Raw genomic sequence first — 23,470 nt, 5'->3', positions numbered from 1 at the left:
GCCCCAGTGGAATGAGGCTGGGTAAATTTTTTCTGCTTTTCCACCTTCTGGGTGAGTCTCAAATTCTTTGCCTTTCTCCTGTATAGGAAAACAACCTTTTTTAAGGTAGATTTTGATAATAAGAAAGAAATAAGGGCCCACAGACCCTTGAAACACTGCATCACTTCACATGGATATTAACTGCTGTCTTTTTTTAGTCTGATTTTTTTCTGAAGCTGTATTCTTGAACTCTGTTTTATAAGATGCCTCAAATTTTTCCCCTTTTCCATGGTTTATGCAGCAGTAAGAAAAGAAACAGCGGTGTTAAAATAGCTTGCTATCTGTTTGCTTTTTGTGCTAATCAGAAAGCTTGGGGAGTTCATTGTGAGTAACACAAGGAAGTTCTTTGTTTTTTGGTAATAAGACTTTTCTTGAATTAATATAGTCTTGATTCATTTCTGTAATATGAAGCTAAAAAAGAATGTCTATAAAACAGCCATTCCTAGATACTAGTTTTCACCAACTGAAATTGAATTACTTTTTCTTTGGTCTCTGGAGAGGTGTTCTCCAATCATTGCTACTAGCGTAGCATCCTTTCTAGTTGGTACCTAGAGGACTATAGAAACAGTGCTTCATTATGTCCAACTTGTTGTGCCTGTAGTGGTTTCTTTTTTTAAAAATCCATGCTTGTAGCTGAGGGGGAGGGAGAGAAACCTTTAAGAGAGCTGTGTGTGTTCCTCAACTAATACATTTTTGGAAGCTTAATTCATATCCTGGTTCTGATGACAACTGGAAATGAATTTGACCTTATCCTAGTCTCTGGTGGACAGCCCTGTTGTTAAAGTTGAATATGATGACATTCTCTTCTTGAAGTGAAGACAGGGCTGGGAAAGGCTTTTGCAGATATGGACAGAAGGATGTATCTGATCTTCAGTGTCAGGAATATTCCACGGTACTGAGAAAAATAGCACAGTGTGTGTTTGAGTGGGTAGGGAGAGTGTCATTTGGACAGATGAGGAAGGGAATAAAGGCAGCTTCTTGGGTTTCTTTCAAAAATATTAAATGAAATTTAGATCTTCAGCCTTAATCTGTAGCATAATCAGACAAGATGATTTTTGTTGGGCTTTAAAGGAAAATATTCTTTATTTATAAAGAAAGAATCTTTAAATTCTTTCTGTTATCCTAGAAAATTTTAGCTAAGAGAATTTGGGAACATGTCGTATCTGTTTTTTTCAGTGGAAGATGAGCTACTTCAGAGTCTTTTCCTCCACTGGCTTTTCATATAGGAGCTGATGAGTCTCATGCTGACTTGGAAGTAGTATGATTCTCTTCACCATGCTTGTGTATCAGCTGTTGGTCAGTGTTACTAAATTCAAGGTGTGGATGGTAACAGTTAAATACAGAGAAAGAGAATGTGTGTGTAAACATCTACTACTTTTAATACTAAGATAAATCAGTTTTATGATGCTGCTATTGCAGTTTCTTTCCACAGAAGTTAGGAGACCCTGAGTTTGGAGAGCTTCTTGAAGTTGTGCCTCAACCAATTCATTTCTGGAAGATTGTTTCCCCCTAGTAAACTATATTTTCTTTTTTTGTTTAAATTTTATTCTGTTATGGTTTTCATCAAAGAAATATATGCTCAAGAAATTTTACAACTTCTAAAGCGTTTCATAAAAAGTAGTAGTTATGTGTTAAAATGAGGTTGGAAAGAGAATGCTTCTGTTCAGATACCATTCACACTGAACAAAAGACATAAATGACCAGGTTCATTGAAATTTTTCTTAGGAGCAGAAATTACTGGAACCTCATGAGAACTTCATTGTGTCCTCGAGGAATATTCCTTACACTTAATGCATTATGTTGTTAGGAAAAATGCTTGTTGTCAGCGGTTATGCCTTTTCTCTTGTCTTTCAGAATTCACTGTTCTAATGAAATGACTGATGTAATTTCTGAAACTCTAGTATTGCCTTAGAGGGCAAAAAACGTAGTGACTCAAGGGTGCTGTGCAGAGAAATGTTTATATAACAGGGACCTGAAATGTGCTAAGGTGAAACAGCGTGTGAGTGAAGGGAGCTAGGAAAACTTCGAAAATCCAGTGTCATCACAAAGCTCCTGTGGTCTTGTATGCCTGCTAGAACATAAAATTACTACTCTTGAGATAAGACCCCTTCTTTCACGTGAAAAGGCAAAGTGTGAGGATCTTGAGTCAACCAGTCTTTTTCTCAGCTGTGTGACTGTCAGCCTTATTAAGGGCAGGGCTGTTATGTGGTGTCTTCCCAGGTGGAGGAGAGCAGTGACTAAGTTCACATGTGAAGTTCATGCAGCTTTTTGCTGTCTCTTTTTGAGTTGTGGCAGGTATTCTTTTTCTTGGATCACAGTCAATAGTCTCTTTACCATCACCTTCTAGGATAAGCTAGGTTCCCAAAAAGGGCTTTTGCCCCATGAGGAGCACGTGTTTTCTTGTGATTTTTCACTGGTGCTGCTTTTGAGGGAGGCTGCAGCAAGATATGATGCCCTTGAACTGGAGGGAGTGAAGATACAGTTAAAGTGGTGGTGAGGTATTGTGTATGTGTTTCTAAACACGTGGAATTTCAGACTGCAGAACAAGCATTTTATTCTCCTTGACTTGTATTTTTTTGTTTTCTGAAGTGTTTTAGTGTCCTTAAAAACGTCATTGAAGACTACTGAATAAGAAAACACCAGCTTTCTTACTTAGACTTCTTCCCTCTCTTATATGTCTTCATTTTGTCAAATATTTCTAAGGAAACAACCCATGACCATCACTTTATTTAGTATGTAGTGGGAAACTTTCCATTTTATAATGGGCAGATATTGATGTCTGCAGGAATTAATTGGGAACATTTGTGTGTGGGTTGTTTTTTTTTTTTTTTTGGTTTTTTTTTTTTTTTTTTTTTTGGTTTTTTTTTTTTTTTGTTTTTTTTTTTTTTTTTTTTTTTTTTTTTGTTCTTGTTGTTGGTTTGGGTTTTTTGGGTGTTTTTTTTAGTATAGAAAGTGATTTTTTTTTCAGTTTTTCTTATCTACATTCTGTCAGCATGCAGAGCATGAGATTTTGGTGTAGATTTCAAGAAGATGTTGAAAATAAGTGCTTCTGATTATTACTCACTTGTGTAACATAGAGCTTTCTTTTATGTTGAAAGTGCCAGTTTCTTCCAGTACTGCTTACAGTCTGTACGTGTAATGACCTCCAAGAAAACTTACTTTGCCCAACTCGTAGGTGAGCATGGATATTGCATTCAATAGTTTTTCTAAATTTCATAATATTAGAAAGGTTATTAATAAACTTTCTGATTATAAAAAAAAAAAACCTCTTTAGCTGTTTCTTTCAAAAATAAAGCTTCTTGTACGGCTTGTGAAATCCCTTATTTTGTGCTGTTCCAAACTTGTCACATAGATTAGGGAGGAGTCCGTGCCGCTTTAGTTATAAGATAATGATTGCATTTATAAACACCTAATATATACAAGCTTTGAAATTCTGGTTATTTCCAAAGCAACTGCTTCAAGAGATAGGAAAAAACCCACACCACAACAAACCAAACTAATACAAAATAACTTCTCAAACCAAAACCAAAGACAACCACCACCCATACACAAATTAATAAAATAATTCCAAAAATTAACTTGAAGACAAGCTTTCATGAAGTGTTAGTCATGATGTTTAATGATTCTAACTTGTGGAGCTCTGCAGGCTAAATAGGAATCTTCAGTATAAGCATTGTTTCACTTAAACAATGAAAACTCAGACATTTTTATCCACTTTATTTTTCAAAGGGGTAATGTTCAAGCTGTGGTTTGTATGTACTTGTATGTGGTTGTAGAAAAAAGCTGGAGTCTTAAGGACTGGGCTGCACACTCTTTTTTTTTAGTAGCCTTTATTTTGAACATAAAAGTTATCTAAAATACATGTTAATTGAATTACCTTGACTTGGCTTTTCTTGAAAAAAAGCAATATGGCAGCCTGTGAATAAAAATATGGCTTAGTTTTCATACCTTAAAATAAAACTTTTGTTACTGATGATGAGAGGAATCCTGAATTAATGAGATTTTTGTCCAGTTATGTACCAAATGCCTTGGAAAGTTTGGTAGCTATGGTGGTGGTGTGCTTTAACCCCAGGTGGCAGCTAAGTGCCATGCAGCTGCTTGGTCACCCCACACACCTTCCTTCCCCTTGCAGTGGACTGGGCAGGAGAATCAGAAAAAAAGGAGAAACCTGTGGGTTGAGATAAGAACAGTTTAATAATGGAAATGAAGTGGTACAGTAAGATTATAACTGTGATTAAAAATGAGACAGTAAAACCACAGACCAGTGCCCAGGCTGAGTCTGATGCTCTGGGGTGTGGATTATCCCTTTGGGCAGTTTGGCTCTGCTGTTCCAGCCATGCTCCCTCCTGGATTCTTGCACACCTTGCTGGCAGAGCCTGGGGAACCAAAAAATCTTTGACTTAAGAGTAAGTGCCGCTTAACAGCAGCTAAAACACCAGTGTGTTATCAATGTTACTCTGCTGAATCCAAAACCCAGCACTGCACCAGCTACTGGGAAGAAAATCAACTCTATCCCAGCAGAAAGCAGGACAGGTAGCATAGCAGAAAATCTGTTTTCTGGTATGTGCAGTATGGTGCATAATTCTGCATTAGCCTTTCAGAGCACAAGTCCATGCCCTGTTCAAGTTCAACTGTTTGTAAACTGAATTAATAAAGAACAGAACAAAAGGAAGGTTGAATGTTTCCTGTCAAGAGACAAGGGAGCTATTAGTCATTACTGGAGCTTGGATTTTGAAGAATAATTGCTCTGATTAAATGTTAAATTGTTTTGAAAAAAACATAATAATTTCTTAAGATTGAAAGTGTTTTAAGTTATAAAAAAGAAAAAGGCAGCTGTGTTGGCACAGCTAAAAGGGTGCTGTTGGAAATGAAGAGTCATGGGAGGGAGTTTTTTAACCTAGCAGCAGCACTGAGAAAAAGATAAATATGGGAATTGAAGTTGTTAGGATGTTAGGAGTGAGTTCAGAGCCTGCTGGCTGCCACTTTAAACCAGAGGGTCGCTCTGAGTTCTGTAAGCTACTTAGCATGTATTGTTAATCAGGTGTGTCCACACGGGGAGCTAGTGCACTGTACACAAAAACTACTTGTGCCTATGAACTTCTGTGGCTGATTTAGAAATCAGTAAAAATCGCTGGCAGTTTGAATGAGGAGTATGCTCTAAAGTGTAATTCTTTCATACTCGAAGATGTGATTTTTCCCTCTGTAGTGCAGTATCTGCACAATAAATACCTTTTCAACTGCAGGCAGTTTCATGAGAGCCATACCAGGCAGTCTGGTAACATAGGTGCAGAGTCTGTATGGTTTTGCTCTGTCCCAAGTGCCTTGCTGTGAGGGTTCTGCAGGATTCTTTTGGCTTTAGTTGAGTTTACATAAAGCCTTTTAGCTAGAATAGAGGTTAATTTTTTTTCTCTTAGGCTGCCTAATGCAAGCAAAACCTGTAAATATCAGACCAAAGATTAAATCATCTTAAAAGCAAAAGAGGCAAGGGCTGTGGAACACAAAGCTTCTGAGGACAGATAGAAACTGCATTTTTATGGGGGAGTTATAGAGCACCTCAGAAGTAATCTAGTTTCTATAATTCAGTGATCTGTGTGTTGACATCCACAGTTAACTTATTAATGGTCACTTAAAATAAACCAGTATGAATTCATAGTTTTTAAAATTTCTGATGTAAATAAGTTTTAGTTCCACTAAAGCCAAAGAATTTTTGGGGAGTTATTTTTTAAGTACCAGAGTGGCTATTGCTAAGAGGACATCAGATATTTTAGGGTTAAATTTAGTTTGCTAAAATGTTCTTGAACAATATTGGGACAGTGAAATATTTTTATGCAGTGACATAAGCAATTTGAAACAATTAAAGATTCCAATTTCCTCTTTAAACAGAATGTTTAAGTATTACATTGTATACACTATTTTAACATTTGTTCAAATATTAAGTCAGAATTTTTCTGGTTTTCAAAGATACTGATGTAAATCAAGGTGTAGAAACTGGTTGTCATTCTAAATTTAGAATTCCTTACTCTGAACATCACAACTGGTAATCTTAACAGTGAGAGCACAAATTAAATTTATAATTAACTTCACTATTAGGACATGATTGTAAATGCTTTTCCTGTAGAAATCCTCCCTACCCCCAAATATTGCACTAGCTGAGAACTGATACAGGGTCTCTATTTTTTCATATAAGACACTCAGTACTAGAATACCCTGTGCCTTGCAGAAGAGGAGTTGTAACCCAGTTAAAGCTCTGCTCTTTCAAATCTCAAAACCATATTCCTTTATGATCTTATTTCCCAGTCTGACACCTCAGTAAGACTCCGCAGGTGCCATCACCAGCTATCAACAGAGTACTGCTCTCTGAGACTGGGACAGGTCCTGTGATACCAGCAATGTGATATGAGCAGGGCAGAGTACCCCCTGGGAAGGGCTGTTTTGCTTTGCAGAAAATGGTATTTGAGAATTGAAAACAAAGACGATTGATTAAACCCTGAGTCTGGGTTTCTCTTGGAATTAAAAGAAGGCTATTTATCTTTGCATTTCCTGTAGCTTTTAATTGTTATTCTGAGAGAATTTCTAGGAAATTGTATTTTTGATAGTGTAGTTTAACTATCTGTTGCTAGTTGTATTGATTAGCAATACTGTGTTTTAATGTACTTGACAGTATTTCCTATATTTTTCTTTATTTTTTCTTTTTTTTCTTTTTCTTTTTTTTTTTCTTTTTCTTTTCGTGACTGAATTGGTTTTCCACCTCAGTTTTTATAACAATAAATGTTCCATAAACAAATCTGTGAACCTGCTGTTGGTGGTAAGAAAAATCTTACCATCTTCAGGTGCACATTTCCGCTATTGTTGTGTTTTGCATTCGATCTGTTTTATTATTTAAAAGAAAATCCTCCAAAAAATGCAGCGTAGCTGTCTTTAATGCATGCTTTCAAATAACTTCTGGATTTAGTATGACTCTGCTGGAAGTTGTCAGTTAAAATCTTGGGTTTTTTCTTGTCTCTCTCTCTCTCTTTTTTTTTTTTTTTTTTTTTTTTTTACCGCTATCGGGTCAGTTTCAGTCTTTTTCCAGTTCAGATTTCCAGAGTTTCACTAATAGCTTATAATTATTTTTTTTATGCTCTGATAAATTTTAAATGCTCATAGTGCCTGTAAATGTTTAGCAAGTGAAGCTATAGCTAGCATTTTCTAACTCTTAATTTACTTTTTACCAATAGTAAAATATTTAACATTTTCTACTACATAATTGGAATAAAATCAGCAGTGATTTTAATTTTCATTCCTTTCGTCACACATCCAGCAAAAGAAAGGAAGTAGCCTTTCTTTTGATTCTGTTAACCCTAACTATGTTTGGATGTCATTCACCCTTCATATGTAGGCTTAATGGCTAGGGTTCATTTTGGGTAGCTTTTCTTTCACAAAGGGTGGGCTGTTTCTTTTGAATATTCTGTTATCATTTTACATTTTAAAATGTCTTTGCTATATGTAGTGCATATTCCTGGAGAAAGTAATTTTTTGTAACTTCTGTAAAGAATAAAAATTATTAAATAAACTAGTTTATGTATCTGGGTGGGGTTATTTTGTTGTTGTGGGGTTTTTAGATTAAAGCTAATTTAAAAAAGTTTATAATGTGTAAAAGTCTGGATCAAGTCCAATAGAAATCAAGAAGTTGCCATTTAAAAACAGTTTTTTCTTGTTTTCTTCTGTCTGCATCCACTAGAAAAATACTCTGGAGGAATTCCACTGGGGAATAATTATGTCTGCAGGAGACATTTCATTTTAATTACTATCAGGTAGTGATTGGTTTACGATCTGACAAAAAGGCTTGTAATGCTCTTAAAAAAATTCCTATATAATATTCTATGTAATTGTTTCTATTGCATATATATACTTATGTAATTATCTCTTAATCTTATTTAAACTTAGTTCTAGCATACTGTGTTAATGAATACCTCAGGTTTATGTGATTTATGGGGTGTCTTGTATGTTCAGTGTTATTCCTCAATTTACTGACTATTCTCATGAGGTTTTCTTTCTTGTTAAACCATAAATTGGATGATCTACTTTTTGTATGTATCATACATTAAGTTGCATTTCTGTCATGTTCTCTTACGTTATATTCTTTTATATGCAATAAAAGAAAAAAACATCTGTCCTTTTTGCTGTTTCAGGGGTAAACATTCAAAGTTTTTAATCACTGATTGCCTCTCTTTAGAATCCTTCTATTTTTACAATATCCTTTTGAGATTGCTTTGCCCAAATTGAATGTGTATTATGGTATCAAATACATAGGCATTCTTTTCTTTAATATTCTGCCTCACTTTGGATATTATTTTGGAAAATAATTAGAAAGGGACCACAGGTATTTTGAATATCTTTTATGGGGGTTTGAGTTTTCTGTTAGTTTTGTTGGGGTTTTTGTTGTTGTTGTTGTTGTTTTGGTTTGGGATATTTTCCCCACCAATCTGTCTGAATTGTCAATTCTTGTTTGTTAGGGTTTGTTTTTTTCTGGATTAATGGCAATAGGAACTTCTTCTTTCTGAAGAAAATGGTTTACAGTTCAGTGTAATTGCCATGTATTTGTCCACATTGCTTGGCACCTGCTTATTTTTTTTTCCACATTTTCAGTAATGTTGCAGCAGCTTCACATGTTGACATTTGCTGAAATATTTTCAGGAGATCTCTGTATGTTCCTTTACTCCTTGAATTTCATGAACTTCTCTTTGGGCAGTTTCTGATCAGTGTCACTGGACAATGTATTGCTCCAAAAGGCTTTGTCAAAACCTTGTGTTAAGTTTTTGTTAATTATGCAATTAGGTGGTTCAATTTATATTTTTAAAGATTTCTAGTAAATTATAAAGTTTGACTTTACTGTATTGAGACTTTATTAACTCAGCTTTGTCATCCTTGAAATCTATTATATATAATTATTTTCATAGTTTACTTGTAGCTCAGAGAACAATGCTCATAGAGCCATAATTCCTAGAATTGGTCCTGCTACTTCTTTATAAATAAAAGTAGTGTTTGTCTACCTTCCAGTCATCTAATTTCGTAGTTTTCTTTTAATGGTAGATTGCATTTTTTTAGCAGCTTGGACCTTTTTCTTGAATTATTTTCAAGAATCTGATATGGATTCACAGAGGTCTTTCAGCTGTTTCCATATCCAGATGCTCCTCTTGATAAATTACTTTCTGATAGTATTTTTTGAGTGTTCTTCATTTCTTCCTCAGTTGTCTTAATTCCCTGTGGTTTGTGAAGTCTCTTGCAGGTTTTTGTACCTTAAGTTCTTAACACTTTTTTCTTCCCTGTCCTTGCATGTCTACACTCTCTCATGCTGTCATTTTGATAAGTGCAGTGGTTTTCTTGAAGGATAGTTGTTTCAAAAACTTCAGATTAAATAGAATTGGAATATATATAGTTTTGTGTAAATAATCCTTGGAGCTTTTTTCATCCATCTTTCCACAGATAAGGGCATGCCCATGTTTTCACAATATTATATGCAGCATAGTTAAAACCTAGGTATAAGCTAATCTTCTTTAATACTTCATTGGATTTTCTAATGTTTTATACTTTGAATTCAAAAAGTTCATTTTAATTCTAAAAACATTTCAGCTTGGATGATTTTTGACTTTTCTCTCTGTTTGCTGGCATGGGGCTGCTCTGAGACTGACATGAGACAGGGCTCTGAGTTCTGACTGTTCATGTAGGGGTTAGCAAGTGTGTTGGTTTTGCTAGTATTCCTGAACATACTTTCCAAATAAAAATAAAAATAGTATGTTTGTTTTCTTTTTTGGTTTTTTTTTTCCTCTGTATATCAGTTTTAGATAATTTCTGTGGGGTTCTGTTAGATGCAAAATTAGGATGGTAGGCAAGGTGAAGGGATGGAAGACTTAAGTGAGGCGAAGCAGCCTTGTCTTGATTTCCCACTAGTGGAGGAAGAACAAGCAAAATGAACAAGCAAAATTTCAGTCACAGTGTTCAGAGGGTAGAGCTGCCTTTCACTTTTACTTTCTTCACCTCCTCCCTCTTCTGCTATAGGCTGAGGAAGGAACTTTGCTTGTAAAATGTCATTCTTTTCATCATGGAGGAACGAAAGGAATTTAGTAAGGGAAGTTGCCTACTTGGTTATATATTTTTCTTCATCTCCTTCCTTTCTTCCTGTTAAAAAAAAAAAATGCCTTCACTAATTTCCTGAGGAATTTTTTAAAGTACTGCAGGGAAAATAATACCTGCTTGAGGTATTTGGAGAAATGTTGAGACAGTAAATTACTACTGTTCCCTCCCCTGGCGGGTGAAGAATATGTGTGTGTGTCTATGTAACCCTGCTGTTACCGTCTCCAGCGCACTGGGAAAGCCTCATTCCTTACTACTGTATCGTGTTTTGTCTTTATGAACTTGATGAATAGTGGAGGCATTAGCGGGGACTGGGCTAGACAGCAACTTAGGGTTCACCCTCTTGGTTCTGTCTGTGAGGAGAAATGTTGAAAAACTCACGCGTGGTTGGCTCGTGGGAAGGGTGTTTCATGAATAGTTATTACCTGTAGACAGAGTCCTCAAATGCCAGAGAGCCAGGAATTTGCTCTCACTGAGATGATTTTTACTCCCCTGAAAGTGCTTGGCTAAAGTATGTGAGGAGGATCGTAGAGTCTCACAGGTGTTTTTAGTAGGAAAAAGCTGGCTACGAGCAGTTGCCATGTCTCCTTACATTGCCATGAGTAGAACCTACCAGTAAATTCCCTCTTGTATTTATTGTTTTTCTTGCTCTCCCTCTTTGAACTCTCAAGGTTATTCAGTTATTTTCCTCACAATTTCATTAGGAAATTTGCCAAAAACATCCTTTCTAGGCAGCTGTCTCTGGACCTTTGGAGGCCAGCACTAATGTGCTTCCAGTCTGTAGGGGGTGTTTGGCACAGAATTATGAACTAGGCCTTCATCGCTTTGGGGGAGAGCAGGGAAGAGATCGCTAGCGTTTTACCACACCCAGGTGCAAGTTTTTTGCTGGTCTATGAGCATTCAGAGGCTTTCATCTCATGTTGTACCTGTTTTGTCCCAGTGCAAGGCCTGTTAACAGCAGCAAATAGTTGATGTGAGAGAATTACAGTGAAGACTTACTTCTCTATTGAATGAAAGCTTTTGTATGTGTGTGTGAGGGAGTGACTCCAGCAATCTTAAACTGTTCGTTTGTAATTTTTTAATGAGGCATTGATTTGTGTTTTTATTTTAAAGTGGTGCTCAAAGGTGCTGTGATGTTGTCTGCATGCAATTCTTCATGTAAAATTGATTTAAATGTTAAGCATTTTGCCAGAATTAGCGTTGGGAGGAGGTAAACGTATCGGATAGAGAAAGAAATGTGTTTCAGGGCTTTCTTTCCTATGCCGTTGAACAATATAGGCAAGTGCTGTACCATATGTACATATAATATATTTGTCAGACTAACTGCTTCTCGTGTTTGACTAAACTGTCTCCTTTCAGCCACCCACACAGAATATGCCTATGGGTCCGGGCGGGATGAGTCAGAGCGGCCCTCCCCCACCCCCGCGCTCGCACAACATGTCTTCAGATGGTATGGTAGGTGGGGGCCCTCCTGCACCACACATGCAGAACCAGATGAACGGCCAGATGCCTGGTAAGTTTTTCTCCTCTAAGACATTAACACCAGCGTTGCCTGGCAACTGAAACGACATGGGGGCTCAAGGGATACTAGATTGTTGATGACAAAACTGCTTTGAATGCCCCCGAGTACAAGCTCTCTTAGAGTTTGTTAGCTACAGAGCTACGTGACCTGTATTCAGTGTTTATCAGGCTGCCCTTGGGCTTTGATGTAGCTGACACACAGCATTCCTCTGATGAACAGAACTGGCTAAATTTAGTCTGTTTGAAACCATGCAGTACAGCTGGCTTTAGAGGGCTTACTGGGGAAAGGTATTGGCCTGTGGCTGAGCGAACACAAATCCTTCCATAAAAAGATAATGTGAAATCATTGTAGCTAAATAATTAGATAATAATAAAATAGATACGTCTGAAAGAGACTGTTTCTGATTTGGGTAAATGTTTAAAAGAAAAAAAAATTGCTTTTATACAGCTTCCACTAATCTCCAGTCTTCTTTATTATTGAAGTTGTGTTGAATCGTAAGGGATTTGTATAGAAATGGCCTCCAGATTATTGTTCTAGGTGTAAATTTTAAGTCAGTTGCTATGCCATCCTGTTTTGTAATAAAAAGAAAAGTACTTGGGAAGACAGAAACAAAGCAGAGAAGGAGGATGATAAAATTCCACACTGTACCTACCAATACTGGCTTCGGGGTAACTATTCCCTTTAGCAGTCAGATCAGAGTGGAGTAGGCAATGGAAGAGCATACTTCTTTATATAGAGGCTATTTTCCTGAATTTCCACTTGTAAAATCATACTGCCTATTTCATGTGAAATGGCTTTCAGCTTAAAATTGCATTCCCAGGATTGCTTTTGTTCAGGATCCCTTTTTTTTTTTTTTTTTTTTTTTTTTTTTTTTTTTTTTTTTTTTTCCCTCTGTGTGTGTGTATGTGGAGAAACTTTTCACACAAAAACTCCTTGAGGTATTGTTACTTTCAAGAAAGGAAACTACTGTCAAAGGATCTTTGAAACTTCATCTCTCACTGGTGTCAAGGATAACCTTCCTTACAGCAAACACAGTAATAACTATGCAAAACTTAATACAAAAATAATAATAACAAAATATATAACAATTGCTGTAGTCTCTAATTTCTGTGCAAATCTTGATAAAATAGACTTGATAATGGTGGCTTTTCTGAAAGAGTAGCTTGAATAGCCTCCAGAGGCCATGTGTAAGAAGTGCTATGAAAGATCTAGAGAAGTTAGTTTCATCATATGTGTTGATCATGGTGTGCATTTGGAAGTGTAAAGAGCAATATATGCTGCTCCCTAAGTAGGGTAGAGATATTCTGATTATGGTGTCCTTTATCCATCTAAGATCCATCAGTTCCCATGGAGAGTTGCATTGCCTCTCAAAAATCAGTCTCTTTGACCCTCAAGTGTAATCATATTATTGTTATTATAGTGATCTTTTCCAAGGAGAAGGATTACTAAGTCACAATGTCAGCGTAATGACTTCACTGCAGAGCCACAGGGGAAAGAAGTCACTCCTTAAACATACATATTTTGTAATTAGGTAGAATAAAGGAAGAGATCTTGGGAAAATATGCGAAAGGTAAATAGCTTTGTTTTGGTATTCACCTAGACAGGTACGTAAATAGTTTCCAACTAAGCTTTAATTTAGCCTTTCCTCCAACATATTCCCTTTCTTGAATGTCTGTTCTTTCCTTCTCAATTTGAAGTTTTCTCTGAGGATGTGAAGATAAACAGCTTAGGATGAGGGCATCTCTAATCTGGGAAAGACATGCTAGAATCGTTTCATAGGTAGGTGTTGGAAAAAGGGAAACAGAATCATCTTGTTAAGTGTATAGCTGAATCACACATATCTTTTCAAGTGTGTGTTAGTTTACCTGCTTGTGAGCCTTTCTGTATTTCACAGAGATGTATTTCTAATAGTTTCTGCATTTGCTTTCTGGTTTTAGGGCACTTACTCTTACATAAACATTTGTACTAAAAACCAGATACAAAATCTTAAAAATCTGTGGAGACAGTCTGTATAAAAGGAGTAAAGTCACTAATCTTAAACTGAGAGAATCCAGGGCTGACATCAGTTGACCAGCCTGGAAAGAATAAAATGCAGGCTCTTAAAAATGCCAGCTAAGGATTTCAGGTATTACCTGAGCAGACTTCCATAGACTCAGTATGGGCAGAAGGCTTGAGGAGAGGATTAGAACTGCCTGGTGATCATCAGGGCATGAGTAATTTTAAAGTTCTGCTATAAACATGTTCCATTGCCTGAAGGGCAAAGGATGTTTTTTCTTGTACTTTTGTCCTGGTTAATACAGAACCTGCAGTGTTTCTGAGGCCCTTAATTGTATCCGCTGACAAATGTGTGTCTGTATCATCTTGCTAGGGAGGACAGTCATGACAAACCTTTTTCAGCTGGTTGAGTGTTATCTGTACCTGTGACAGATTCTGGTTTATAGTGAAAAAAATTGCTGTCTGAAGAGTTATTTTGGCTGAGTTTATGGGATGCAAAGTAAGGGTGATCTGAGTTTGGTAGCAGATGATGAGCTAAGATGTGCTGGGTGCATGTTGTCTTCCTGATTTCTTGGGGTTGTTTTCTCACATGTAAAAAGTTGAAAGGTAAGATTAGCTGTAGGGGTCTCTGATGTTTGTTGTGGCATTGGTAGGTGACCTTCTGAAAAACACATTGTCCTGGTTCCATCAAGAACAGGGTTAATTTTTGCAGTAGCTATGAGGAGGCATGGCCATGACCTGGAGGTTATTCTGACCTGTAGGATACTGTCAGGGATTCTTCGTGGTGAGCAATTGCCTGTGAATCCTTTGCATCTTGTATGTACAGTGTTATTAATACTGTTGCTGTTACTGTTCTTTTTCTTATTTCATTGCTGTTTCCAGTAAATTGTTCTTATCTCAACTTGTAATCTTTACTTCTTGTGCCTCCAGTTCTCCTCTCCAGCCCAGCACAGGAAGGGGGGGATACAGGGGAGCAAGCAAAGTTGTGTGGTTTGGAGTGTTTTAGTGGAAATGGTAAATTGGGGAATAGCATTTGTAAACCATAACACAGGTGTTTGTGTGGTCCCAGCAAGCTCTCTCAAATTCTCTTTCCTTCCTGCAAATGTAGTCTCAAATGTATTTTGTTTGGATTACAGCTTCTTGGAGATAAGGTGCTGTGCATAGGTGGTTAAGGGGAAAAGGGACTTCTGTTTATACTCAGGATAGATAGTTACTCTGCTAACTTCATTGTAACACAAATCTAATTATAAGTATATATATATGTGTAGCATTTTAATCAGTTACTTTAAAGTGGAGTATATACTTCATGCCTCATTGATTGACTCACCGTTCATTCATGTACTTTTTTCCTATTTCATTTATCCATATAAAAAAGAAAATCAATTATTTTGTCCGTATACTCAAGAGAACTCCATGAAGTGTTTTGACAATCTATTAAAAATTATATGTAAAATGTGTTTTATTATTTTTCATTTGCAAGGTTTTTGTTCCTATGGACTTAGCTTTTTCTCTGTCTTTGTTTTCTAGCTTCTCACTAAAAAATCCCCAGATTTTGACCACACAAAGTACATATAGCTCACATTTCATATGACAGCTTTTTCTGATGAGTCCTTTCTCCTATGTTTCTCCTACCTGAGACATGAAGTGTAAACTAGCCTTTTAGAGGAGGTGTTTTATTTTTTCAAGTTATCTCTTGAGATGGTTTTTGCCTTCCTCGTTTTGCTTCTTACATTACCAGATTTTAAAAATTTGCTCCTGAGTGCTTGCCTAACTCTCTGATATCTATCATTGGCAACGTCTTCTTTTAATCAGAAAGAAACAAAACCACTCCCAGGCCGTAACTTTATTACACTAGCTTCGTGTATTCCTTCCTTTAATTAGGAAAGTAGTCTTCTAGCAGCTCTACAATAGTTGCTTGGCACTACACTAGGAAGATTTTTGCCCCTGTAGCTTTACGTAAGATTGAGCTCATGGTTAGAGACAAGCTCACTTTTTCATACTTAAACTGTCTCCATGTTCTCATTATTACAGAATTAGGAAGTGTTGAATTGAAGAGGGGCAGTATAGGCAGTATAGTACAGGCATCTGTAGTACTCTTGTGGGCATAATCCTAGTCACTGAATTACTTCTCCTGTATTTGTGGTGAACCTGACTTTGTACATTTCAGCAATCTGCTCACCTTGCTTTGCAGGAGCAGTGAACTGCATGTATGATACCTTTTTCAGCTTTTACACTTTCCTTGGCAGAATAGGTTTGTGTTTATTTCAGTAAGGTGTCTTAAAAAGGGCAAGAATATAAACAGATTTTTAAACTTATGCTCTGTTTCTTCACTTTGGCTTTAGTAGCCGTGTTCATTTATCTTTATCTTTTTCTTCTGCATCTTTTTGTTTCAGTCAGTTAGTATTGTCTCCGTGACGTGTGCAGTTCTCTGTGTCCTTATTTTTGCCTTCATGCTACCCTAAATTAGTGCAGTTTTTTCATTAGCTGAGGACTTAGGAGCTGTTTGCATCTGAAGGTAGAGGGGGTGTGTGGGGTTGTTTGGTTTTTTTTTTTTCCTTTTTAATTTTCACTGGGAAATATGTAAACAAATCAGTACCTTTCTACAGATCTACTAGTGTAGTTTCTTTTAGATTCCTCTTCTTAGACTTTTCTAGCTTAACAAAAAACCTGTGGCATGTTTAGCAACAGAAGCATCTTCTTGGTGAAATCTGTATTTCACCAGTATTTGCCTTGTTTACAGTTGACCAGGTCTGTCATATCCTCTGGTTGCACATATTTTCATCAGGTCTTCATGTGGTGCTTGTCATGGGCATAATCCATGCATTTCATCTACTTTTCTTACTTGCCGTAGTTATATCCAGGCCTCCTTTGACTAATTTTCGTTCTAGTAGCTGTTCACTTCTTCCACCTAAAGTAATGAGTAAACTGACCAGATGGTATTGTAATGTCATATTTGTTAAAATACTCATTGAGAGTAGATTGAATTCAGAGAATAATCCAAATTCAGCCTTTGTTGTCAGGGAGAAGGGAAATAGAAGGTGAGAAGATGTTGTTGGCTCATGGGTATATGAACAAGTTGCTATTCCTTTGCATCTTCACAAGTGGAACTGATAACTGTCCTTCCAGTCATCATCCCCCACTCTAGTAATCTGCAAATACAGTTGCAGAATATTGGCTATACAGTATATGATCAAAAATGTTAAATAGTTCTTCAGCCATTTTTATTCTATGTTGTTTCATGCTATCTGAATCACTGCAATGCTAGGTCCATTAGAAATCAAAAGCATTGATTTTCTGTTGTGTTGAAATTTTCCACTTTACTTACAAGTAGAAAAGATGCAGCACATTGTAACATTTTTTCTTTGTTCCTTTTTTCACACCTTTCTCTGATTTCCAAGGTTGTTTTTATATATGCACAGCAAAGGTGATGTGTTTACCAACAAATGCTAAATGCTTTTTATTTACACGTCATTCTTATTAAAAAGTCCTGTTTGAAATATCAAAAAAACCTCTTGATGTCTTAGCACAAAGATTTGTTCCCATTCCCATCCCGGGAGGTAAACTCAGGAATTGTCTTCTGGTCATGAACAACTTTTGGTTAGATTTTTATCTCTAGGGGCATTAAAACAGCTCTGAAGAAGAATGAATTTGGCTCACAGGTTTTCCATAAAAGCCTTTGCTGTTGTATCAATGATCCATGGAGGGCTTGTCATCTCTTTCTTCTATGGGTAACTGTATAATCATTTGAATGAAAGTTAGCCTAAGTTAGCATTTAGAGATGGGCTTGGCAGTGTTAAATTTTTTGCTGGACTTGACAATCGTAGTGGTCTTTTCCAGTGAAAATATTTCCGTGTTTCTGTGTAATTACACCATGTCAATGTTAATGTGCCTGCATTTAAAAATAATAATTATTAGTTTCAAAAAAAATTGTCTAGCGTGGGTTTTTTGAATACACAGAAATGTTACAGCCATTGTAACAATTACAGCTCTGATGGACTTATCAAGCGGTCTGTTGCACTGGTCTTCTGCCATTCAGAACAAAATCCAGGCTGTGTTATGCAAGTACTAAAAACACTAGTTTAGTGTATGATACGGATAGAAGATGAGCTATATGATAATTCACCTTTGTTTCAGTAGCCTTAGCTACTGAAAAATATAAAAACGTATTTCGTAGAAAATGAAAATGTATTTCATAGAGATGAACTTTGTTGTTAGCTTTCTTATTTTTAAAATGAGAAAATCACATACAAACTTCACATTTAAATTTATTTTCATGTAATTACATGTAATGACTTCTGTTTAGTTTTGTGATTCAGTATGACTGTTTACACCTGCTTTAATGATGCTTAATGTACAACTTCTTTCCCTGTTTTTCTTCCTGAAGGACCCAACCATATGCCTATGCAAGGACCTGGACCTAACCAACTCAATATGACGAACAGTTCCATGAATATGCCTTCAAGTAGCCACGGGTCCATGGGTGGCTATAACCACTCAGTGCCATCGTCACAGAGCATGCCAGTGCAGAATCAGATGACAATGAGCCAGGGACAGCCGATGGGCAACTATGGGCCCAGACCAAACATGAATATGCAACCAAACCAAGGTAAGCGAGGTGTTTGTTAGCTTCTGTAAAAGGAAAGCATCTCTTGGGTGCAGATTTTTTTAAAGGTCTTATCTTGTAGATTTCCTTCTTTAAATGTGTTAGTGCCCTAAGATTGGCTCAGTTAATTAGGGCATGGTGCTAAGAACACAAAGGTTGTGACTTCAATCACTCTACAGGCTATTTACCTAAGACGTGGGCTCAATGATCCTTATGGAAGGATCATCTCAGAATACTCTGAATATTCTGTACCAGTGTGTGGAGGATTCTACATCTCTTTTCTCCCATGTATCTGTGACTTTTTGTTTATTTGCAGACACTGAACTGTTTTTAGGTATTATATGAGAATCTGGGAATGGATCTACTTTCATGAGCTATAAGCTGAACTGCTGTTTGTCTTTACACTTCTAGCTAAGTGTTATTGTCATTCAGGTTGATAAATGAAATCTCTGCTTTTAAATCTCTGGATTAAATTGAAAAATCAAAGTCAGATAGCCCTCAGATTGTTATACCTAGTTAGTCTTTGTTTTCTGCTGCATGCTGTTTTAGCATGGAATGTCTGTTAGTCTTAAGAGAAGCAAAATTCAGTTCCAGGAGCAAATCTGGTACTCCCTACTGCTTTCATGAGATGTCCTTGTGTATATAGTAAAAATCAAAACTAGTTTTGTATCTAAGGTATTTCCGTTGCATAAACTGATGATGTTTTGATGTCCTTGTTGAAGTGCAAGGACATTGTGGAATTAAAATATTGCATTAGAGTCACAGCACAACAAATTATTAAGTTGTATTTGTACTGCATATTCTTACAGAGGTGCTTTACAGGTCAGCAATCAGTATTTTCGGCTTTCTTGTTAAGTCTGTTACTGCACTGGTTCTGTACATAGCACCTGCTAGAAGACATATGGCAAACCGAAGCTTCACTTTTTTATTTGTAGATACCATTTGTTTCTGAGGTGTATGGGCTGACCAGGTCATACTGATTGGTTTGATTATTAGGTTACAGAAAGGTGCAAAACAGACAGAAGACTAACTTAATGGGAGGCTAAAAATAAGTCATGATGAGAGAAGCTGTTTCTGCACTTTTCTTACTAGCAGAGAAAGTGGGAGGTCTGAGGCCTTCAGCAGCCATATTGTCAGTAGCATTTTTCTTAAAGTACAACAGTGGAAGAAACAATAGATGGGCACATAGCAGAGGAAATCGTAAGTGGGAATATTTTTGACTGTCTCTGTAAACTGGCGAGTTATCTCTGTGTTCTGGGCAATACATAGCATAGTAATTTTGTGAACATTAGAAGAGTGAAAAAGCCCTCTGCCATTTCAGTTCAGATTTTTTGGTTGCAGAGTTAGCAATAATTATGTAGCGGTATGAGTGAGGGAACCATCTAGTAAGTCAGTCTACAGAAAATAATTCTGTGTGACTCGCCTAAAATTTAGGAGATGATTCTGTCTCAAAGTAGCATTCTTTACTCTTCCTCATACTGTTCCCCTGTTGTGTTTCCAGTACTCTGTCAAACTTGTAATTGGTCTTTAGAAACTAAGCAGAAATAGACTTAAAAGGTTTCTGTTCTGAACAAATAATGGTACTGAAGTGACTTTGGGAAATAAAGAATAAAACAGTATTAACCAAATTATAGGTTTAAGAATAAGAGCAAAATCTTTAGTTAGAAGAATGGTACCATTGCCATTAGGGCCACAGCAAACTTTTGCTGAGATTTTTCCATTCCAAATGTCTGCTTCAAGGCTGGTTCTGGCTTTTGCAGAGGTTTCACAGAAGTAGAGGGCAGTGGGGTGAAAAATTACATTCTTTAAAATGTTTCAGCATCTCACTAAACAGAGCACTTCATATATAAATGCAGGAGTGCAGTTTCTTTAGGGCAAGGCTTTGAAACTTGTCTGTTATGCAAGCAAAGTGCTTTTTGCTCTTAAACGAAAATATTGTTCCAAATATCTGTGAGAGAGGAAGTCTTAAGTCTGAAGATGGGCATGTTTGTTATTTTGATCTAAGATGATTCCCAGTCAGGCCTGCTTGTACATTTCCTCCATTTTCTACTCTTAGTTGTTACGTTTACATTGAAGTTTTATGGCAAATTAGAGGAAGTATTTTTGTATCTTCACTTTCTTGTGACTCCCAAGACAGCTGGGCAGAGAATGACAGAGTGATCTATGAGACCATGAGAAATTTAGGGGTAGGTGGCGACTCCCAGTCTGGCTGGGCAGAGGTCTCAGCCAAGCATGGCCACTTCAGGCTTCTCACCGAAGTGAAGAAACAAGAATGAGCTGCTAGGAAATGCACTCAGTGCAGTTTAACAGAAGGGGAAGAAACAGATGGTGACTTAAAGATTTCTTAACTGGTTGCACATGCAACTTTTCAGAAACACAGGTGAACCAAAATTTCTGAACCTCAGTGCTGTTGTCAGGAGACGTTTGTGGATGCCTAAGTATGCTTTGTTTCTTTGTCATATAGAAGTGATCCATACTGAAAATGAGAGATCCTACTACATCTGTCACTTAATAACAGCATTAGCTAAATATAATACTAAATATTCTGCAAGATGAGGTCTTAGCATCTCAAATTGTCTGTTAAAAATGAGTACATGTTTTTGACCTTAATCTTTCCCTGTGTGGAAAAGGGAAAGAGTCTCACCTGTAGAGGAATGAATCTGATGGTAAGATTATGATACCGTCTGATTTCACAGAAGAGTTGCCAAAGTGTATTCATTATGAAGATTTGGACAGATTACTTATGGATGCCGTAAGAAAACCTATGAATAAATCAATAATTCTGTCTTTAGTGTTTGACTAGGCATCACATCTCACTTGAGCTATTAGGAAGACACAAAATACTGGAATAGTTTTTCAGTAATACCTACCATTTACTGAATGAAGTCAGTACTTCTAGGCAGAAAAAAAGCATACTATTATATAGTATATAAAAATCACCATAACACTCAGAAATGCTTGCTCTAACACTTGGGTTATGCTTGAGCATAACCTCTTTATATGCACTTGCTACCAATAGATCTTGCTGTATATGCACCTAGTGAGGCAGATGGTCTAAGCAAGAAAAGAAAAATGAAAAAGTGCTAATTAAGAAATAAAATGCATAGTAACAGAGCTGTTTGCTGGATTTACTTCCTGTATCCACTCTGTACTCATTATTGATTTGTACTAGTTAGGAAGTGCTATCCAGGATACCTTAAATGAGAAGTAAAGTTTTCAGGATATTGATGTTATATAGTCAGTCCAGTTTAAAAGAGAGATTCTAGTAATTTTGGATTTAAAAAGCAGAATGTTTTAAGTGGAAGATTCTGTAGATGAATCTGAGAACTAGTACCTGTTTTTTTCATTGAAAAGTTAATACAGCAGCCCAGGACATCTGCAGGGAGTATTGGCTACCTATTTAGAAAAGATAGGAAGCAGAAGAAACTGAATGAATATGGAAAAAACTATGTGTTCTTCCGGGTACATTTCTTCTTGTGTGTGGTAAACTTCTTATGTTGAAAAAAATTTCAAGTGTTGGCAGTTTTTGACTTTTCAGAGAAGTGATGTAGGCATGATTTTTCTGATACCTGAAACTTGCATGGAAATTCTTTTTTTTTTTTGGTGTATGTGTTGAACAAACCTTTAACACTCAGGAAATAATATTTAATAGTAGAATTAATACATTTTACAAGTAAGAACCAGGAAGTTGTAGCTTGGCCATCTTAGAAACTCTGTTTCCTAGGCGTGGCTATCCCACAGACTGTTTCTCATTTCTCATATCCTTTTGCTGGAATTCCATTCTCTTGCTAGAAGAGCTTGACACAAAGTTGCTTAACTCCCAGTCAGTGCTATTGAATTAGTTTTATATGTTGCCTGTGGTAAGGGAGGGGAACTAGTTTACAGGTGACTTCTACAGGACAATATCATGTTGACTCAGTCATTTTCAGACCAATTGTCAAATCTGGTGCTAAATTTTTTTAATAATAATTTCATTTATATAACCTTGGAGAAAATACATTAAAATTTCAGAGCTCTTTCACTTAAAAACAAATCTGAAGATATGGAAAGAGTAGAGATGAAGCATATGCAGATTCCAGTTCTTTGGTTGTGCACATAAGGAAAGGAATATAATGATAGGAACATCCAATGTTAGCTAAAATATAAACATATTCAGGGTATGGCAGACCATGATGAAGTGATTTCTGAGTTTGACTACCTTTTGTCAATGTCTCTCCCTCTGTTCACTCCCGTGTAAACTGAGACTTGGGTTTTCAGTACCTGGACTGCTTACAGTAGTCAAGATGTTATGGAAAAAGCAAGGCAGTCTCAATTTTTTTTGAAATCCAGACTATTAAAGGGAAATAAAATTGCCTCCACACTCTGAAACACAATCATGCTGTAGCTGCATTGTGTGGAATGTCTACCTGTAGAAGACACTGTAGTTTTGTCATGAAAAAAATAAAAGATAGAAACAGCTGCCAGAGCGCTAGTGCTTTCATATTCTTCCCTAGGGTAAAACATGAAAGGCAATGTTGATAACTAAGGAAATTTTTTCTATGACATTGTATGTTCTATTTTTTTTAAATGATACCTGAAATTATGGTTCAGTTTGGGAGGAGAAGTTTGTGGAGTAATAAAGTGTGGAGAAGTGTCTACTGTCTTTAATTTGCAGCCTAAATCATACATTAGGAATAACAAAAAGTTTTGTACCCTCAAAATCTTTTGAGATAATGTTTAAATTGCTCCTGGTGTTAAAACACTTTTAGGATGGTGGTTCATTTGACTAAGCACATCTGAATTGTAGTGTTTGTCAAGTTAAATTGACCCTACATTATAGTTTCTAAGATAGCTCTCACAAGGCTTAAAACCGTCATTTAAAAAACAAGCTTTTTTTTTTTTTTTTTAATGTGGAAAAACAGCGAAAAAGTTTTGCTGACAGCTGGTACAGTGTTTTGTATTTTGCTGTTTTTGTAACAGTAGACCCTGTGATAAGACTGACGATGGTAAGTCTGGCTTGGTGTTCTTTGCTGGTACTCTAAGTATGGATATCCAGTTGCTTCATCCATGCAAGTGCACATAGTGAAATGCCTAAAGTATAGACTCCTGAGCAACATGACCAACATAATTTGGAAGGCTGAAGAAACAATAGCTTGTATTGCTGCTTTTTGGTCATACCCACCTGTTCCTATAGCTCTTTAGCCAGAACAGCAGTGTCA

At 36.6% G+C, this 23,470-nt stretch overlaps 1 protein-coding gene across 4 annotated transcripts in view; it reads left to right on the top strand.

The window, feature by feature from the left end:
- Positions 1 to 23,470, top strand: part of SS18 (SS18 subunit of BAF chromatin remodeling complex) — a 43,916-nt gene that overhangs the window by 5,536 nt on the left and 14,910 nt on the right. For all 4 annotated transcript variants that reach the window (XM_066330230.1, XM_066330253.1, XM_066330244.1 and 1 more), the window contains 2 exons: positions 11,512 to 11,665; positions 18,054 to 18,275. In XM_066330230.1, coding sequence (XP_066186327.1) covers positions 11,512 to 11,665; positions 18,054 to 18,275 — 376 coding nt within the window. The remainder of the gene's footprint in view (positions 1 to 11,511; positions 11,666 to 18,053; positions 18,276 to 23,470) is intronic.

The sequence above is a fragment of the Sylvia atricapilla genome, chromosome 1 (assembly GCF_009819655.1).
Source record: "Sylvia atricapilla isolate bSylAtr1 chromosome 1, bSylAtr1.pri, whole genome shotgun sequence".
Taxonomy (NCBI): Eukaryota; Metazoa; Chordata; class Aves; order Passeriformes; family Sylviidae; genus Sylvia; species Sylvia atricapilla.
Note: the sequence above shows the minus strand (reverse complement) of the source record. Positions and strands in the feature narration are given on the sequence as shown.